Source organism: Ammospiza nelsoni, chromosome 11 (assembly GCF_027579445.1).
Source record: "Ammospiza nelsoni isolate bAmmNel1 chromosome 11, bAmmNel1.pri, whole genome shotgun sequence".
Taxonomy (NCBI): domain Eukaryota; kingdom Metazoa; phylum Chordata; class Aves; order Passeriformes; family Passerellidae; genus Ammospiza; species Ammospiza nelsoni.
In genome coordinates, this window is record NC_080643.1 from 18934280 (window position 1) to 18953423 (window position 19144).

A 19144-nucleotide genomic window follows, 5' to 3' on the forward strand; every position below is an offset into this window, starting at 1 on the left:
GAGAGCTTGAGCAACAAGTCCAAACATTGTGACATAAAACTATCATCAGTATTTAAATAAAAAGTAGCATGATATAGTAGAAAAGCTAAAAGCAGCATGATATATTTCTTACTTGTAAAATACATCTAAGAAATTAGTAAGTTTTAATTTGTATCATCAGAATGGCTTCTCTATGAATGAAAATATTCATTAAGGTGGCCCATAATGAATATTTTGAGTGTCGTCTATACTGTAAAATTGTTAATTTTGGGAAATTTTTATGTGAAGTCTGTTGGAAAGCTGTCACTTTCTCGTGCACACTTCAATGCACACATATTTAGTTGTTGCACAACTTTTATTTCCTTTCCCTCCTTAAACACCCCCAAGTGTGCAATGCCTGGTGGAGGCACCTCCACGAGAGGAGTTGCTGAACACGGGCAGATTAAAAACCAATTTAACTGATGGCCACAAACAGAGCTCAGAGTTTGTCATGGCCACAAAGATTTTCTGTCAGGGCATAAAAGCAATGAATCAGTATGCAGAAGGTATTGCCTGCCCCATAGAGATGCTAATTCTGTGGCACTTTGGAAACTCATGTTCTACATTTACTGTTCACACCCCATGGAAGCTAACCAGCCTAAGCCTCAGCTAATGAAATCAAAAGGCTGCAAAATGTCACATTTTCTCAAAATGTCACATTTTCTCATCCCCCTGCAGCCTAATTTTGGGATCTTTAGGCCCTTTCTATGAGTTGTTTGACAACCGTGGTGCTGCCTGGCTGTCATGAGGCACAATTGTCCCAGAGCTGGAGAGTTACGCTCACACAGAGCTGCTGCAGCCACTTTATCTGCACAAAATAAAGGGCCCATCAGCCTCCTGCTCCAGAAAATGACAGAAAACCCCAAGAATAAATTAAAGAAAGTATAGAACAGCAGAACAAAGCTCAAAAGTTTCAGCAAGTTAGCACTGGGGACTTATATTTTGTGGTCCTTTGGGTTTTTTTAATGGGGTTTTTGTTTTGGTTTGTTTTTTTTTCTAAAGTGCTATAAAAATATCTATATGAGCAGTTTGCACATTGCAGGCATATTTGGACAGAATATTTTATACCTAGCAGATACTGCTCTATATAGCAGTTGATATTTGAAAGTTCAGGTATTTTCTAAGTTAGGACCTAATCTACAAATATATAAAACAGATGTTATATATAAAATATATAATCCATATAAAGCATAGAAATACCTGTTATATACAATGGATATAAAATACGCAAAATATATGATAATACATAAATAATATAAATATATAGGAAGGATAAAAGTACATTCATATTTAATAAATAATGAACGTAGAATATAGAAATATAATTATATATAATATTTATAATATGAAATGGTAGATGTAGATATATATATAGATATAGGTAATATAGATATGGATATAGATATAGATATAGATATAGATATAGATATAGATATAGATATAGATATAGATATAGATATCGATATAGATATAGATATAGATATAGATATAGATATCGATAGATATAGATATAGATATAGATATCGATATAGATATAGATATTGATATAGATAGATACAGATATATATATAGATACAGATGCAGATATAGATAGACATAGACATAGACGTAGACATAGATATGGATAGATGTATAGATTTATAGATAGATATCTATATAGATATATAGATTTATAGATAGATATGCAGATATAAAGATAAATAGATATATACAGACATATCGATATATAGATATATAGACGATATACAGATATATATCTGTATATATATCTATATAGATATATATATATCTATATAGAAATATAGATATATAGATATATAGATACAGATACAAAATAGATATAAAATATATAAAACCATATATTTATATGCTTTTTATATATATATATATAAAAACATATATATATAGATATAGATATAGATATATAAAAATTTTTTTATTATTTATAAAAATAAATAAAAAGCCACTTTCCAACCCACAAACCCTCCTGGCAGTGCGCGGGAATCAGAGCAACCCTCGCCATGAATTCCCCCGCGCTCGGGGCAGCGCAGCACCGCTCCCCCCACGCCTTTCCCCATGCCCTGGCCGCAGAGAGCCCCGCGGAGGCTCCGCGGGCGCGGACTCACCGAGCGCAGCATCGCAGAGCAGCTGCTGCGGGTGCGCGGGCGCGCAGCTGCAGGCGGGCACGGGCGCGGGCAGCGCGCACAGCGCGCACAGCGCCAGCGCCAGCGCTGCCCCCCGGGCCCCGGCGCTGCTCCCGGGGCTGCTCCCGGGGCTCCCGCTGCCCGCTCGCCTCATGCTCCGCTCACGGGAAACGCTCCGCCGCGCTGGGGTGCGCTGGGATGCGCTGGGGTGCGCTGGGACGCTCCGGATGCCCGGGACACCAAACGCTGCTCGCTCCGAGCGCTGCCGGTGCTCGCCGCCTGCAAATCACCCGGACATGGGACTCTCATATTTATGGCCCCGGCGCCGAGCCCCGGCTCCGCCTTCCCGCGGTTCAAAGCTCATTTATTGGTGACATCGTACCAAAGAAGCTCGGAAAGTGGAAATGGGAATGGGCAAAAAGCTCGCACAAAACCGGCTTTTACGCGGATCTGAAGCTGATTTTCGGAGGGTTTTATCTCCTCCGAGTGAGTTTGCGTCCGGTTTGGATTTAAAAGGCAGCCCTGCGATCTTATTTTGGGCGAGTGAACAGAGCTGTCCTGTGTTGAGTTCCCGATCTTCCTTCCCCTGCGCTTTGCTGAGCTGCCGTCCCCGTTCGCAGGCGGGACAGAACTTCATTCATGGACAGGAAACCTCTCAATGCTCCGCTTGTGAGCCTCCAGCATCGCTGGGTACAGGGAACGACCAATTACAGATCAAAGCCGCAATAAAAGGCATTTTAAACAAAGTTATTTCATGGCAGGTTTAATTTAGAATAGCAAGGAAAAGTATCCCAGTGGTTTTGGAGGCACAACCCTTTCCCTGCGTTCCTTGTTATGCAAATCCTGCTCTGTGCCTGTATTTCCTGGCTGGTGTTGGACGTGGAATTCAGTGGAATAAATGCAGAGTTCAGAAACCCTTTTCACCTTCAGAGCTTTGGTTGCTGTGGCAATCTGGGTGCGTGTAACCTGTGGGCACCCTCATTTTATGAAGAAAAATGTTCCACGAGGAAGCAACCCGAGGTTTGATTAGAGAGTAATACAGAACATCTCTGGATTGGCATGCAGGACAGGGCTGCTTGAATAGTTCTGTGTTTTGTCACAACCCAAATCGAGCCTAGGAATTGAAAATTCATTAACATGACCTGAACCATTCCAATCCAGGCTCATGAAAATGTATTTTGTTCAGGCTGAGGTTTAGGTGTGCCCAAAGCAGCTTGTTACCTTTAGAGAGAAGTGTACATGTTTTACAGCAGCAGATTTATTTCATTTCTGAACAGTTATACAAATATTAGTGGTCAGATTATTTTTCTTTTTAATTCCCATCCCCCTCAAGACACACTCTGTCTGTTAGGAAAAAACCCACAAATATTCAGAATTATTAGAATTGGGTCCAGTTTTTAGCCTTTAGATCCACACCAAACACTGAGCCAGGAATCCTGTACAAAATGTCCTGATTTCACACAGCCACACTTGGATTTTTTACTTTTCCAATCTGAAGATTTGGCCCCAAATCATAAGATTGGACCCCAGCCCAGGACTAACACCTGAAAATAATTTAGACCTGTTAACATCTCTATTCTTACCTAGGAGAAGTAAGGTTTTTTAATGTGAGGGGAGGGATGAGGAGGGCTGGAAGCTTGCAGGGGAGTTCCAGCTGCAGGAGGCAGGAAAAGCCCTGGGCAGGGCTGCCAGGGCCTGGGTCAGCCCCTCTGGGACTGCAATTCCTAAACCTCGGACTGGGAAGTGATGGAGGAGTTAATTGGGAGCCATTGATTGGTTTCCATCACAGGGCTGCTGTTATGGATGATCTAAATAGACCAATTTGATCAAATTCAATCAACAAAATTAAAATTATAAAGAAATATGTTGGGCAAACACTCTACCAGTCCCTAAGGCACATTTTGTCCAGGATTCTCCAGAACAACATGTCCAGCTATGTTCTGGTGTCCTAAGGACCTTTCTACCTAGTACAATCAAATTAATTACATAATCAATAGCAGAACATTATGCTCAGAACAAAATTTAAAAATTGTTCTATGACAAGCTGCAGATTAGTTGCCCACTACCTTCTAGATATAGAAGAGAATTAAATACTTTCAATTGAGCTTGTAGAATCCATGCTATTTTTTGGGGGGTTTTTTTCCAATTATTAGTGCCTACCAACAGCAGTGTGGGCATTAATTACCACCATTGATTGTCTTCTAACGAGAGTCCTGCACTAAATCCCCTGGGCTCCTGCTGCTGGGTGATTCCCCTGGACTCCAGAATTTGGGATATTTACTCTCTGGAGGTGACAGGAGATGGGGGAATGAATGAGGGCATCACCCTGAGAGCTGCTGGGGAAGATGTGCCAGGGCAGCTCTGCCCTGGGGGCTTCCTGCCCTTCCCACTGCCCATCCCTCCTGTGCCCTCAGCCTCTGGCTGCAGGAGAAACCAGGGATGGGGAGAACCAGGGCTGAGAAACGCCCAGGGCTGGGGATAATACAGGACTGGGGATAAACCAGGGTTAGGAAAACTGAGAAAAACTCAGGATTAGAACTGAGAAAAACTCAGGATTTCAGGATAACCCAGGGCTGAGGAACACCCAGGGCTGGGGACAAACCAGGGTTGGGAATAACCCAGAACTGAAAAAAACTTGGGATTTCAGGTTAACCCAGGGCTGGGGACAAACCAGGGCTGGGGATGACCCAGGATTTCAGGATAACCCAGGGCTAGGGAGAAACCAGGGTTAGGAATACCCAGAGCTGAGGAAAACTCAGGAATTCAGGATAACCCAGGGCTGGGGATCAACAAGGGCTGGGGATAAACCACGGTTAGGAAAACCCAGAGCTGGATTTCAGGATAACTCAAAGCTGAGGAACACCCAGAGCTGAGGATAACCCAGGGCTGTGGATAACCCAGAACTGAGGAAAACTCAGGATTTCAGGATAACCCAGGGCTGAGAAACGCCCAGGGCTGGGGATAAAGCAAGGCTGGGAATAACCCAGAACTGAGAAAAACTCAGGATTTCAGGATAAGGCAGGGCTGGGGATAACCCAGAACTGAGGAAAACTCATAATTTCAGGATAACCCAGGGCTGGGGATAACGCAGAGCTCATGATGACTCAGGGCAGGGGATGACCTGGGGCTGGGGATAACCCAGGATTTCAGGATAACCCAAGGCTAAGGAAAACACAGGATTTCAGGAAAACCCAGGATTCTGGGGTAACCCAGGGCTGCAGGATAACCCAGGGCTAAGGAAAACCCAGGATTTCAGGAAAACCCAGGATTCTGGGATAACCCAGGGCTGCAGGATCTCCTCTGTGCCTGGCTGTGCTGGATTTCCTCCTGCCCTTGCTGCCTGCCCACCCAGCCCATGTTTCCAGGGAGGCAGCACAGACAGACAGCTGTCAGTCTGTCCATCCCTGCAGCACAGCCAGTTGTCAGTGTGTCCATCCTGGTGCTGCTCACAGCATTGCTCTGGTGCTCTGGGAGCTGGGTCAGGAGCACTGAACTCTGCTGCAGGGGGATTATCCACACAGATTTTGGGAGGGTTTTTCACTGCCGTGGACATGCCACAGCCACCTCATTGTCCCTCCAGCCGTCAGACACTTTGAGCCCTCTCAGAGTCTCCTGCTTGGGCTGCCTGCTCCGTGCTTTAGCCTCTCCCAGAGCACAGAGTACAAGTTTTTATCCATATCAATCTGATTTTCTCTTCGTTGTGGCAAACGAATCTTATTTGAGAATGGTAGCAGGCAGGATTTTCCACACTCATTGTGATAATTCACTTGTGGGGAATTTTGGAAGGAATTTGGGATGGGTCCTCTGGATTGTTTTGATTATTTGGTTTGATGATTTGATTATTTTTCTTATCTTCTACATAGGTAGGAAGGGTGAGTTTGGTTCATGTCATTACAGCACGGTTTAGAGGTCACAAGACCCTTAATGACAAGACTTTTAAAGAAGTTATTGTTATATATATATTTTATATAATTAATATATATGTAATTATATATTATTATAACTTTATATATTATTATATTATATTTATTATTATATATAATCTATATTATATACTATATACTATATAGTATATAATATATACTATATACTATATACTATATACTATATAATATATAATACATAATATATAATATATAATATATAATATATAATATATAATATATAATATATAATATATAATATAAAATATATAATATATAATATATAATATATAATATATAATATATAATATATAATATATAATATATAATATATAATATATAATATATATTATTATAACTTCAATGAGTTATTAATATATATATATATATATATTATATATTAATGCTACTAACAAGGATCTTAATGTTTTTGACCTAATCTTCAAATATTTCATTTTACAGACTCCTGCTACAGTGTGAGCTTTCTTAGCCAATCATGTTATGACACACAAACCTACAGTGCTGCTTTCTAAACTCCTTGTTTACCTATGTAGCTACTTTTATTTTTTCTATATTTTAAACTCTAAAACTCTAAACTTTCTTTTACTTAGCTTAATGTGTCTCTGCTTTAAACTATAAATCCACATTCTTGCTTTCAGCACTCAAGTTTGGGAGCCTTTTCCAAGGTCTCAGATCAAATTTTGTGTTTAATTCTAAGCTTTGGCTCATAGGCCCAAGGTTCTGAGGGTTCTTTCCAATTGAGTTTCCAACAACCCAGAATTTATCTGTTGCCTTCTCAATGCTTTGACTTTGTTCTTTCCTCCCTGGTTCTCATTTGGAGTTGCAATTACCTCTAAAATCTACTTTCATTTTCCCTGATGAAATCACACTACACATTCTGTACCTCACCTGTACAATCATGTTGAAAATTCAGAATAGCATTTCACAAAATAGGTGAGCTTTTACTGATTTTAAATTCCAGTGCCTCTGTATGAGCTACAGCCTGCTTCAAACAGGAGGGAATTTAGAGCTGTCACCTCTGAAATACTACAGAAAAAATCCTTACACTTTATAGGCACAGCAATTTGGGTAATTGTTTTATAAGGTGGCAAAGTGTTACTTGATTTTTGAGGCAGCAGTTTTCCAAAAAGTTGGTGGAAGGATGAATTAAACACAGACATGCCAGAATCAAAACAGAATTTGTTTCTGCAGAGTTTTGTCTTCAGAGTTTCTTCCAGGGATCTGTGGGAGCTGCTCTCATTGATTCACTGCAATAACACTCTGTGTTTTCCTTCCTAATGACAATTTCTGTTTTCATGCTGTGCAGGTTTGAATCCGGCAGACTTTCTGCCATCAGATCGCTCTGTGTTCGTTTAGATCGCTGGGATTTTTACCTGAGATTAAAATCAGGGATTTTTAACAGCAGGCTTTCTGCCATTAGATCATTCTGTGTTCATTTAGATCACTGGGATTTTTAATAGCAGAGTTTCTGCCATCAGATCACTCTGTGTTCATTTAGATCACTGGGATTTTTAACAGCAGGCTTTCTGCCATTAGATCATTCTGTGTTCATTTAGATCACTGGGATTTTTAATAGCAGAGTTTCTGCCATCAGATCACTCTGTGTTCATTTAGATCACTGGGATTTTTAGCACACACCAGTTGTGGGGACAAAGGTGTTTTAGGGGGATCTCCTGGTGGGCTGGTGGAGTCACCCCATAACCAAGGATCCTCTCCAGCCCTGGCTGATTTCAGGGGGCTGCTCTGTGCAGCTCCAGCCTCTCCAGGTGATGGTGGCACCTCAAAGGGAGCTCAGAACTTCCATTTCTGCACCAATCCCCACTGGTGTCCCTGGGAACTCGGGTGGCCCTGGGACCTGTGTTGCACTTAGCTCACAAACCACTCCAACCTTCAATTTTGGGTCAAGGACTCACAGATCAGGCACAATTTTCTCTCTCAAGAATAAATTTAAGCTCTACTCCTTTTATCCCCTTGAACTATTATTTCCTCATTGCCCTGGCTAAAAAGATAACACAAATCACCTCAGCCTCCCCCTTGGCTCAGGGGTATTAAATAATTAATAATCCTGGGTTATCCTAGAATCCTGGGTTTTCCTGAAATCCTCAGGTTATCCTGAGCTCTGGGTTATCCTGAGCTCTGGGTTATCCCCAGCCCTGGGTTATCCTGAGCTCTGGGTTGTACCCGGCGCTGGGTTATCCTGAAATCCCAAGTTTTCCTCAGTTCTGGGTTCTCCCCAATCCTGGTTTCTCCCCAGCCCCGGGTGTTCCTCAGCTCTGGGTTATCCTGAAATCCTGAGTTTTTCTCAGTTCTGGTATCAAACCTCACTCCTTGTACAGAAAGTTTTACACCCACTTTCAGCAGCCAAGGGGAAAATGTGGCTCCACATCCCCAAAATTGTGCCTGTGTTTTTTGGGGCCAGCAGCGTGTGGGGTTTTGTGCTGAGGGGCCAGGGCTGGGCTGGCCCTGCTGCTGACGGAGCTCCTGCCTGGCTGAGCCCCCACTTGATCTGGAAATTGTGTTTTCTGCAAACCAAACAGAGCAGAGAAAGTACATCTGCTGCTTGTTTATTGATTTAGGGCTCTTCCTGCCTGGTTCTGGGAAGGAGAAAAAAAAAAAAAAAGGAAAATGAATAAAAGGCCACCTTCATTATTTCACTTTTAATTTCCTTCCTCCAAAGTAAGCAGAGCAAAATTAGATTTAAGCTGATGCATATTCCACAAATAAATTACATGGAACTAGAGTGGTTAAATGAACTTTGCTTGGGGATTATTGGAAAGATAAATATTTAAACACTGAACTTGAGGTAAGTCATGTTTATGCAACATCTGGGGGTTTTTTTGTCACTGCTTCTCCACCCCCTCTTTTTTTTTTTTTTTCCTGTTGTGGCTTTTCTAGTCAGCTCAACCCCGATGACATGAAAGCAGGGTGAACACCACCTTCAGAAAACTCTGTTGTCTGTATTGTTGCCAGCCAGAGGGGTTTTTTAACTCTTTTTTTTTGCAGATAATCTTTGCCTGGTTCTATTTTTATAGAAGTCTTTGATTATATTTCACACCATGTCTCGGTTAAAAGAATTGAAAGTAAAGGTTAGAAGAATTCAAATTATATCTCCTGGGGAAAAAAAAACCCAGCTTGTATTGAAATTGTTCAAAAATATTTAAATTGCAGTAGAATTTATGAACCATTGAGCACTAAGGTGTATGAAGCTGAAATTTGAGGGTTTCATTTTTAATTAATAGACTTTTAATCACAGGGAAACTCTCTATTAACTAGACTTAGAAACTCCAGAAAATTTCTGCAGTAGGGGAGGGTAAGGATTTCCATTCCATGTGGAAAAATGCAAACACCAATCCAGATGGGAACTGTGCTGGTTAATTCTGTAGCCACCTACTGGGTCACTGAATTACCTGCACCACACATTAGCCGGGGTGATATTGGAAGTACTCTGGAATTTTATCGAACTAGAATATTCCTTTCTACACTAAAAACAAGCTAAGCACAGTTATGAAATATTTAAGTGTCCACATCCTGAAGATTGATACAATAAATATTTTCCTTTTAAGCTCATAGTACAAAAAAATTCTTAAATTTTAAAAGTTGATGCAGATGAAATGCTAAGAAACCATAATTAATAATAATTATCCCTGCTGTTGTGACATCAGTAAGGGAATAATGAAATGAACTGGCTTTTTAGATTTTCACACTCACCTAGAAGTGACATTTATCCTCCTTGGATAAAATTTGAATTTTCATTGTTGTTATTTTGATTAATGGCATTGGATTGGCCAATGTCAGTGTGTTCCTCAGCTGTTTGCATATGTGTTCCTTAAGGAGCCAGGAGTTTTTCCAGTTGCTACCAATATTTATTACCAGTCCAATCATATTCATATATGACTATACATTTTGAAAATTCTACTCCACCTTTGCCAAATATTCTGGTTTCTGTCTAATTAATAATGGTAGTTTATTGCCTTGCTCTTGAAGTTAGACCTCCTGCTAATCCTATTTTTTATTCTGCTGTATTTTGTGTATCTTATATGCGTGTGGAAGGGCTCATGCAGTGCAGACCCTTCCATCTCTCACATTTATGAACTTGGCAGATTTCTCAATTTCTCTGGTTGCTCTTTGGGATTTTCCCTTCAGTTTTTAATTGCCAGAATTAAATGTCTGAATTTTTAGAGTGTAGAATTTTTAGAATGTTTAGAACTTTTTATTCCTAGTTATAAACCTCTTCTGTGAAATGGGGTTTGTGCTTGATAGAGGTTCAATAGAATTTTTACTTTCCTGATTTTAAGAAAGCTGTCAAGAATCTGCAATATTTTTGCAAAATGGTGTTTTCCCCTCAGTAACACTTTTCAAAGCAAACAGATTTTGTAGCAGTAATTATAATATAAATTATAATTATCAGTAATTATAATGCAAATTAAAGGGAAATCCATGGAACTGGTAAATTTTCACTGTCACTATCACACTTTTATCATATAAAATGTTCACTAAATGCAAAAATAGTCTGGGGAGTGCCTGAAAAAGAGCAGGTTGGGAATGGGATGGGAGGATTCAGGTCAAGTTTTCTGTCATTTCCATGGGACATTTCTGGTTTCCTTGGCAGAACAGTCCCATGACAATGAGTTGGTGGCAGAGAGGTGCTGCACCATGGCAGAGGAAAAACTGGGATAAATCCAATCAGAGCAGCAATAAAGGAAAAGATGCTCAAAACCTAAAACAACAACTGCTGAACTTCATGGACTTGTCCCAGGGACAGCTACCAACAAGAAAAATTATTGAATTTTGCCTGCCTGGTTTTTTCCTCTCTGAAGTTTGAGCTGCAGTGTCCAGGGCCTGTTCCCTCAGTCTGTGCTGGGATGTGGTGGAGCTTGTGGAATCTCAGGATCAGGGCCCAGAGAAAATGATGTTAGTGCACTTTTTTGAGGGAGAAAGCACTTTGTTTTCTTTTCCTGTTTTTTTTTTTTTTATTTTTCTTTTGTTTTACTTTTTTTAATGTGAGTTGTGTTGGCTGTTGTGGGCCACAGAGGATTCCACAGCTTTGGGATCACAGGAAGAAGTTTTTTATTTTCGTTTTCTTTTTAATTTTTATTTTCATTTTCTTTTTAATTTTTTTTTAATGCGAGTTGTGTTGGCTGCTGTGGGCCCCAGAGGATTCCAGAGCTTTGGGATCACAGGAAGATCCGTGGCCCTGCTAATTACAGGAGTGCCATCTGCACTGCTGCGCTCAGAGGTCTGCAGCATTTCCATGACAAACCCCTCTGCAGTGGTTTGCAGCTCAGACACAGAAATGTGCTGCTGCCCTGATGAATCTCCACTCTGGCTATGATTTGTTCCCCTCCTACCCTCAAGAATTGAAAAAACAAAAGAGTCTGATTCAAAATCTGAAAGTGATACAGCAGTGACTGGATGCTGACTAAGCAGGAACTTTGGTGGCTGCAGTTTAGCAAGAATTTCATTCCCAAATTCCTGTAGGGGTGACCTTTACTGTGTAATGCAAGTGCTTCTGGTCATTCTGAAACCAGTCAGTGTCTCATAAAACCTCCAGCAATTCTTAGTTTATGTTCCAGAGCATCAGCTTTGCCTCTGGCTGTATTTACTGTGCTGGAGTAAGGCACTAAAGGGAGGGTTTGGAGCCTGTAACACTGTCCTTCTGCTGCCCAGTTTAATCACATGTTGAAGGTGTTCAGCTTTTTATTCCTAGTTATAAACCTCTTCTGTGAAATGAGGTTTGTGCTTGAGTGATAGAGGTTCAATAGATGCAAATTTTAAGTGGAAAAAAGCAGTGCCAACCATGGCCATGACTGGGAGAGCTCAAACTTTTTCAAGTGAATGATGGAAGTAAAAGTGGTCATCCACAGCACTTTTTGAGGGTCAGAAGAACTCCCATTTCAGTGGATAAAGTGTTTTTTATGCTTCTGTATATTTGATTTCCTACTCAGTGGTTGGATTATTCCAAGTTATTCCCTGCATTCTGGGCAGAAGCTGGAGCCTTCCCTAGAAAACTCAGATGTTCTGTAGCGCAAGCTAGGAGCTGCCTTTAAAGCAAGTTTTTGTGAATTAGACATCACTGCTTTCATAAGTGGCCAGAAAATGTATTTACAGCCCAATTAAATAGTGGAAATGAAGGGGAAAAGGTGGTTAATTTGGCAGCATTGCTGATTACAGCCTTGGAGAGTGTGAGTTTGTGGGTCAGAAAACACAGAAGCTAAGCTTAAAATAGGAAACAGCAGAAATTCAGTTTAAAAAGTGAAGTTAAAAGACAGACAAAAAATGTTAAGACTAAGGAAAGTTAAGAACACCAGTTGGCTGTATTGGGAATAACACTGTGCTCAGAAAATAGACCCAGCAAGTCACCAGAACACAGAGGATGAGCAGTTTGAGGCTCCACGTGGCCAGAACAGCTTTGGCCCCATTATGACCACGCTTCTATAATCTCCCTCGATGATGCTGTTTAATCTCATGGTTCCTCTCTTCTCTAATGCTCCTGTTTTGTTTCCCCCAGTTCACAATGCCAACCTTAAGCTTAAAATAGGAAACAGGAGAAATTCAGTTTAAAAAGTGAAGTTAAAGGACATACAAAAAATGTTAAGATTAAGAAAAGTTAAGAACACCAATGGGCTGTATTGGGAATAACACTGTGCTCAGAAAACACACCCAGCAAGTCACCAGCACACAGAGATGAGCAGTTTGAGGCTCCACGTGGCCAGAACAGCTTTGGCCACATTATGACCATGCTTCAATTGATGGTGCTGTTTAATCTCCTGGTCTCTCTCTTCTCTAATGCTCCTGTTTTGTTCCCCCAGCTCACAATGCCAACCTTTCCTGTTGTTGTGAAGATTGGACATGCTCACTCAGGCATGGGAAAGGTGCAGATGCTATTTGTTGCATGTTGGGAGCCTGGGGGTTGTCCCTTACCTGTGCATGCTCCTTCCCCCCCTGAGATTTTACCTTTATTTATGTCTTGGATCGCCCCTTGCAAATCTCTGCCTGTCCATGCTAAGAAAGCATCTCTCTCTAGGAAAATTAAGCCATGCCCAAAGTACTTTTACAACTTGGCCTTTGCAGTTTGAGAGTTGCCCCGTGTGGGATGTGCTTTGAACTGTGCTGAGATGCTTTCTGCAAGCAAAACCTTGTTTATTAATGTATTGTCTGCACTGAAACTCTTCAAGAGTCAAGGTCTGTTGCACAATCCAACTTTTTGGAGCTGGGAGTGTGGGAAGGTTTTGCCTTGGTTCTTTGTTGGTTTCAGCTTGGTACTGAACGTTGATTTCCTATCTTGATGTGCTGTCTGTGATTGTTTCATACCTCTGTATAACTGCTGCTTTCTTTCTCCAAAGTAATTGCATTTCAGTGGTGAGTACAGATGTTTTGGTGTCACTTATCTCACAGTGCAGGGCCAGTGGGAGAGCATTTAAATCCCATTTTCACTGCTATCAGTGCCAACTTCTAGTCCTTGCAGGGTAACTTCACCCACTGAAAACACTTCAGTGCTAGAAGTGGTTAGATTTTAAATCAGTTAATCAGAGAATATTTACATTTATCATCCTGAATCTCCAAAGCTCCATGAGCATAATATTTTCCACTATTTAGAGATAGAAAACGGATTTAATTACAACTTGTACTGTATGTTATTTTTTGCCTATGATTGTTTTGCTTTGTTTCATATTTAGTAAATCATTGCAAGTCCAGCAGGCAATTTAATTCAGAGCAGAGTGAACCACTAATTAAACTGCACTTTCTGTGGGTTGCATATGTGAAGTGTTAGAATGTTTATGCTGTACTTTGGATATTAACCTCTCATTTAGAGAAAAGGGGAAATAATGCCCAGAAATGTTCCTCGCATTGAATGTCTAGAAATGATTTTTCCTTTTAGCTATGAAATATTTCAAACCCTCCAGGACTGAATTCAATCAGAGAGCAGAGGAAGGTTCCCCTGGCAGCCCAGCCCTCCCTGAGGGCACTGCTGGCAGCAGCATTTCCAGAGGTCCCACTTAAACCCACACAGCCCAGTCAGTCTTCAGAAAATCAAGTTGAAACCAGGCCTCATGTCTGGGTTTTGGCTCTCAGATGGCAAATTACTCTGTGTCTTTCTCCATCAGAGAGCTGGGGGCACCAAATTCCCTTTATTGTGCCACCTCCCAGCCGTGGCCCTGAGGTTCTCCAGTCCCAGGAGAAGGAGAAGCAACCAGGGTGTGCTGGGCTTGCACAGAGCTGCAAACTCCTCATGCTGGACACCATGGGCAATCCTGAGCTCCTCACCACTCTGAAATGCCCTTTGGATCAGAGCCCCACTTCCCTCTTCTGCCCCTTTCACTCCTGCTTGCCCAGCTCTAATCCCCACAGGGATTGTCCTCCCTCTCCAGAGGTGATGTCTCTGTCCTCCCTCTGCCCTCCAAAATCTGCTTCTCCTCTCCCCTAGATCAGCATTCCCCACCTGTCCATGCCCCTGTTCCTCCAAGGTGTAAAGCTGATGGTTTAGTGTCACTCACACCTCAGCAGAGCGTTCCACACCTGGGAAATCCCATCCTGGAAAGCCCTGGAATTCCCATCCTTGGAAAGCCCAGCTCCTTCAGAGCAGAGGGGAAAATGAGAATAATGGGAAAATGAGAATAATGGAAAAATGAGAATAAAATCTGCTCCCTGTGCTCCTGCCCTCCCCAGGATATCAGGACCCTTCGGCTCCTCCCTCATGGGAAAAGCTGATGGAATGATGCCAAAATTCCTGGTGGGCTCCACGTGTATTCAGTTACCAGAGCAATTTACAGAACCAACATGAATCTGCATCCATTGGAATTGGAATTGCATGTCACATATAAAAAAAATTAATTTTGAGGCCTGAAGATCTATAATTGACTAACATCAAAAAAACCCCAAAAACAAACAAAAACAAACAAACTAAATAACCAAAACAAAAACCAAAACAAAACAAAAACCCCAACCCAAAATAAAATTCAGTGCCTGCAAATTGCTTTCTCCAAATGAGCAGGTAATATTTTGCCTAGAAAACTAGATGTATTAAAGCAGGAATGTTACAAGACCTAGAAATCAGATTAAATATCAGATTTTTTTAATGCTGTCAAAACCATGATTCTCATGAATTTGCAACCGAATTCCACATTTTATTCCTAATTACTCTTTTCTTCTCTTGTCTGTGCTGTGTTCTTGTGGCTTGATGGCTCCAGATCAAGGTAGACAACCACTACGATTTTCAGGACATAGCCAGCGTGGTAGCACTCACTCAGACCTACGCCACCACTGAGCCCTTCATAGACTCCAAATATGACATCAGGATCCAAAAAATAGGCAGTAACTACAAGGCATACATGTGAGCCAAATCCTTATGTTCTTTCCTACTTTTGTTTCAAAGTTGATAAGCACCAGTGAGATGAAAGGGTGTTGGAGGAGTCTCTGAGATGGTGCCTCCCTTGTCACACTCTAAGGAAAGAGTATTTAAAACTTTCTGGATTTATCCAAATTCTTTTTATCAGTTGGTTGTGGCTGGGAGGAGGAGGATGAGACACCAGGCGAGCCTGCCAGAGGGGTTTTGCTGCTAACTTGTGTTCAGTATTTTAATTTAAAGAAAGGAGCAGTTGGAAGAGGGTTTGGTTGCACAGAGGTTAACTCAGATTTCTTCGTATCTTTTCATCAATTTAAGGCTAAATTTTCTTTACATTTTTCTTCCCCCCTCTGAGGATAAGTTGGATGGCATTCATTCACAAAACAAGCTTAACTGTCACACTTTAATGGAACAAAGTCCTCTCCTTTCAACATAACCCATCAAAGACACAATCCAATCTTGGAGTGGCCTTCACAGAATCATGAAAACCCCTTCTCATGTTGGAGTCCAGGTGTTTGTTTGAAGGCCATGGCTAAAGGAGAGGCTCAGGGGATGCTTCAGCTTCACAGATGACATTCAGTTGGAGCAGCAAACCAGTTGTGAGGCAGCAGTTGAGCTCTGGTCTCTGTTTACGCAGATTGTTACTCTCTTTCAATTATCAGGCAGTGTAATCTGACAAACACTCATTTCATTTCTCATTTTGTGACAAGTTAGGTCATCTCATGCCTTTGTTCCTTCACACTTACCATCCTGAGGCAGGGAAAATGTACCAGAACATGGATAAAAATACACAGTTACATGTCCACACCCACATCCAGACACAGGGATATTTCTCAAGGAACTCCTGAACATTATTTCTCAAGGAACTCCTGAACATTAGAAGGATCAGCAAATCTTTGTAAATAATTTGTAAGGTACAGTCAGGTTCTTTATCAATAAAAAATTGCAAGCACACTGTAAACACTGAGAGAAGCTGGAGTTGGGTTAAAGCAAATCCATAAAATATTTTATAATTTAAAAGACAGGGTTGATGTTAAGAACCAAATAATTCAGAACAGCCATGAAGAAATAGAAACTTTGGTCCAGGGTGGGATAAGGGGAAGCATTTCTCTCTTTAGGTTGATATTGGAAGGCCACACACTCTGGAGCTCTCACCCAGACATTGCTGGCACAGATCTGCTGCTCTGCCCTCACCTGGTTCTGAGGGGGCACTTGGGAAAGAAAATCCAAGGTCTGGCTTCCCAAAACCCAAAATTCCCAAAAGTGCTCAAAAATCCCTGCTCCCTCCCACTGAGGGGCTCAGGAGAGCACAGATCTGGTGGAAGCACAGTTCCCATGGGTCAGACCCACCCCCAATGTGGACACCCAGTGCTTCTGAACCCAGAATTCACTGAGCACTGCAAAATCAGCGTGCTGAAATGTGAGTTAGAGAGTGACCAAGGCAGGACACCCAAACAGCTCATGAGGATGCAGAAGTTTCTGGAATATTCCATGGTTTTGGTGATACAGGACTGTGATTTCAGCTCCCTGTGGAACTCAGGTGTGTTGGGCCTTCCCCACCTCTCCCTGGAGGCTCCAGATCCTTAAGCAGATGTTACAGCTTTTATCCCCCAGCTTTCCCAGGAGGGTTGATTCCAGTTCTGGGGGTTTGTCTCACACTGCTGCTCCAGACCTGATTTTCCCCTCTCTGAGGATCCCATCCTGCTTTTCTGGCAGCCCCACCAGTGTCCCTTCTGTCCGTCCCCCTGTCTGGGCCATGCCATGCTCCAGTCCTACTGGTTTCCCAGCCTGCTCCAACCTTCCTGTCCCTCAGTCCTGTCCCCTCATGCCAGAGCTGTTCCCATTCCCAGGATGTCCCCAGGATGTCCCTGAGCCCTTGGATCCTCCTCAGAGCCGTTCCCAGCCTGGCTCTGGGCCTGCTCCCAGTCCCCTCTTCTCCCCACACACCTTCCCAAGCCACTCTGCAGGCCTGCATGGGGCTTTCCTCTCTTTTCCTCTCTTTCCTCTATTTCCTCTCCTGTCAGTTCTTTGGCAGGCAGATTCCTTGTGTTGTGCTGCCCATCTTTCCCCTTCCCAAATAAACAGAGCTGATTTTTCCCACTTTAGTGTGCGTGGGAAAGGGATAAGGCCCAGCACTTGATGCCTCCAATGCATGGTCAGGTACCAGATGCAGCGCTGGGTTCATCCCCTGTGATAGAAATCGGACCACAGCATTTTGTAGAAGAAAGCCCTGCTTTTTTTTTCCCCTTTTGACTTGAAATTTAAATGCTGTTCAGTGTCAGGAATAATTTTGGAAGAGTCAGCCCTGGTAAATTTATCATTCTGAAACATAAATGTTTCTTCTCTGCAGAAGCAGCAGTTGGCCTAAGGGACAGCAAAAATAAGTTAAAATGACAGCCTGTTCCTCCTACCTTTTTATTTATTTTTAAGTTTCTACTCAGAAACTCTGGGTTCATCCAAATGCTAAAAGCCTAGTGATCATTTTTTTTCTCCAGATTCTTTATCACACACCAAAATGAAATACGGGCTCGTTATTACAAAGTGGCGTGGAAAGGAGAAGATTTACCAAATGTCTGAAGAATTCTTCATGTGCACATACATATACATGATGTCAGTAGAATATTGTTCTACAGCTGGTTCTCATTTTGCTCTGTGACACAGGAACAGAGCACTTAGAGAGCCACCACAAAAAATACCAGCTGAACATTTGTTTTTGTAGTTTAAAGAGAGTTATTAAGAGCCTCAGGTTTATAATTCTGTGGGAAATTGTGGTTTAAGTGGATCCATGAGTCACCAAATGCTGGTGCTTATCGTCTGTCAGTAGAGATTATGGCCAAAAAAGCAGGATTGGATCCCTGTAAATACCACAGCCCCTCTGGAGGCTGTGTGACACACACTTAACTGCCCTGGGCACCCGGGCAGCGTTCAGCTGACTTCAAGGAAATCCAGTTTAAAAGGGTCACACACCATGTAGAAAAACAGAAGTACAAAAGCTCTGTATCTAAATCTCCCCTCCAAAAGCAGGACTGCGAGTCCAAGGCTTACAGTTCTTTGATCAAAAGGTCAATAAACCAAAAGTAAAGCACATCAAGCAGAGGAATAGTGCTGGAGGATCAAACCACAGAGCAGGCTGCCTACCCAAGAATAGTAGGCAGACATTTCTACATATTTTTCTGATGACAAGTCCCTGTCCCAGCAATTTGGATTGGATACTGCAAATGCTACTAAATAAAGCAGGAAGGTGTTGGAAAAGGGGAAGCTCAAGTTACTATGAATTGTTTAGCAATTCTAAAACAGTTCTTCCTTCTTGCAAAGACCAAATCGATTATAAACATGTTAAGCCTAAGTGTAAAGCACTTAAAGGTGTAGGAGTTGTTTTATTTATTGTTCAGTGTTTGGTTAAAGAGGAGGAAATAATGATGTGAAAGGCTCCTGGCAATTATCAGACGTGAAGAAGGGTGGGAAGCCTGCATGTTTCATATATATAATTACAGAAATCATCTCTAGGGCTTAGGGTATCTGGGTGGGTAGTTTTGGATCAGTTCACCATGATCTCTCATTCTGGAGTTCATCTGTGTCAAACCCACAACCTCCTGAGATCCCACCAGTGAATTCAGTGTCCACAGCATCCCTCAGCCCTGCTCTGACCCCCGCAGCATCCTCACAGCCAGCCAAGCATCCACTGGGAGACTTCT

General features: G+C 42.0%; 2 protein-coding genes across 2 annotated transcripts in view; one reads left to right on the plus strand and one right to left on the minus strand.

The window, feature by feature from the left end:
• TIMP4 (TIMP metallopeptidase inhibitor 4) overlaps nucleotides 1-2428 on the minus strand; it is a 33319-nt gene extending 30891 nt beyond the window's left edge. Inside the window, exon 1 of the mRNA XM_059479830.1 lies at nucleotides 2145-2428. Coding sequence (XP_059335813.1) covers nucleotides 2145-2316 — 172 coding nt within the window. The 5' untranslated portion in view covers nucleotides 2317-2428. The remainder of the gene's footprint in view (nucleotides 1-2144) is intronic.
• The window catches only part of SYN2 (synapsin II), a 191479-nt gene that overhangs the window by 135101 nt on the left and 37234 nt on the right, over nucleotides 1-19144 (plus strand). Inside the window, exons 6-7 of the mRNA XM_059480012.1 lie at nucleotides 12916-12978; nucleotides 15295-15437. Of these exons, the coding sequence (XP_059335995.1) occupies nucleotides 12916-12978; nucleotides 15295-15437 (206 nt within the window). The remainder of the gene's footprint in view (nucleotides 1-12915; nucleotides 12979-15294; nucleotides 15438-19144) is intronic.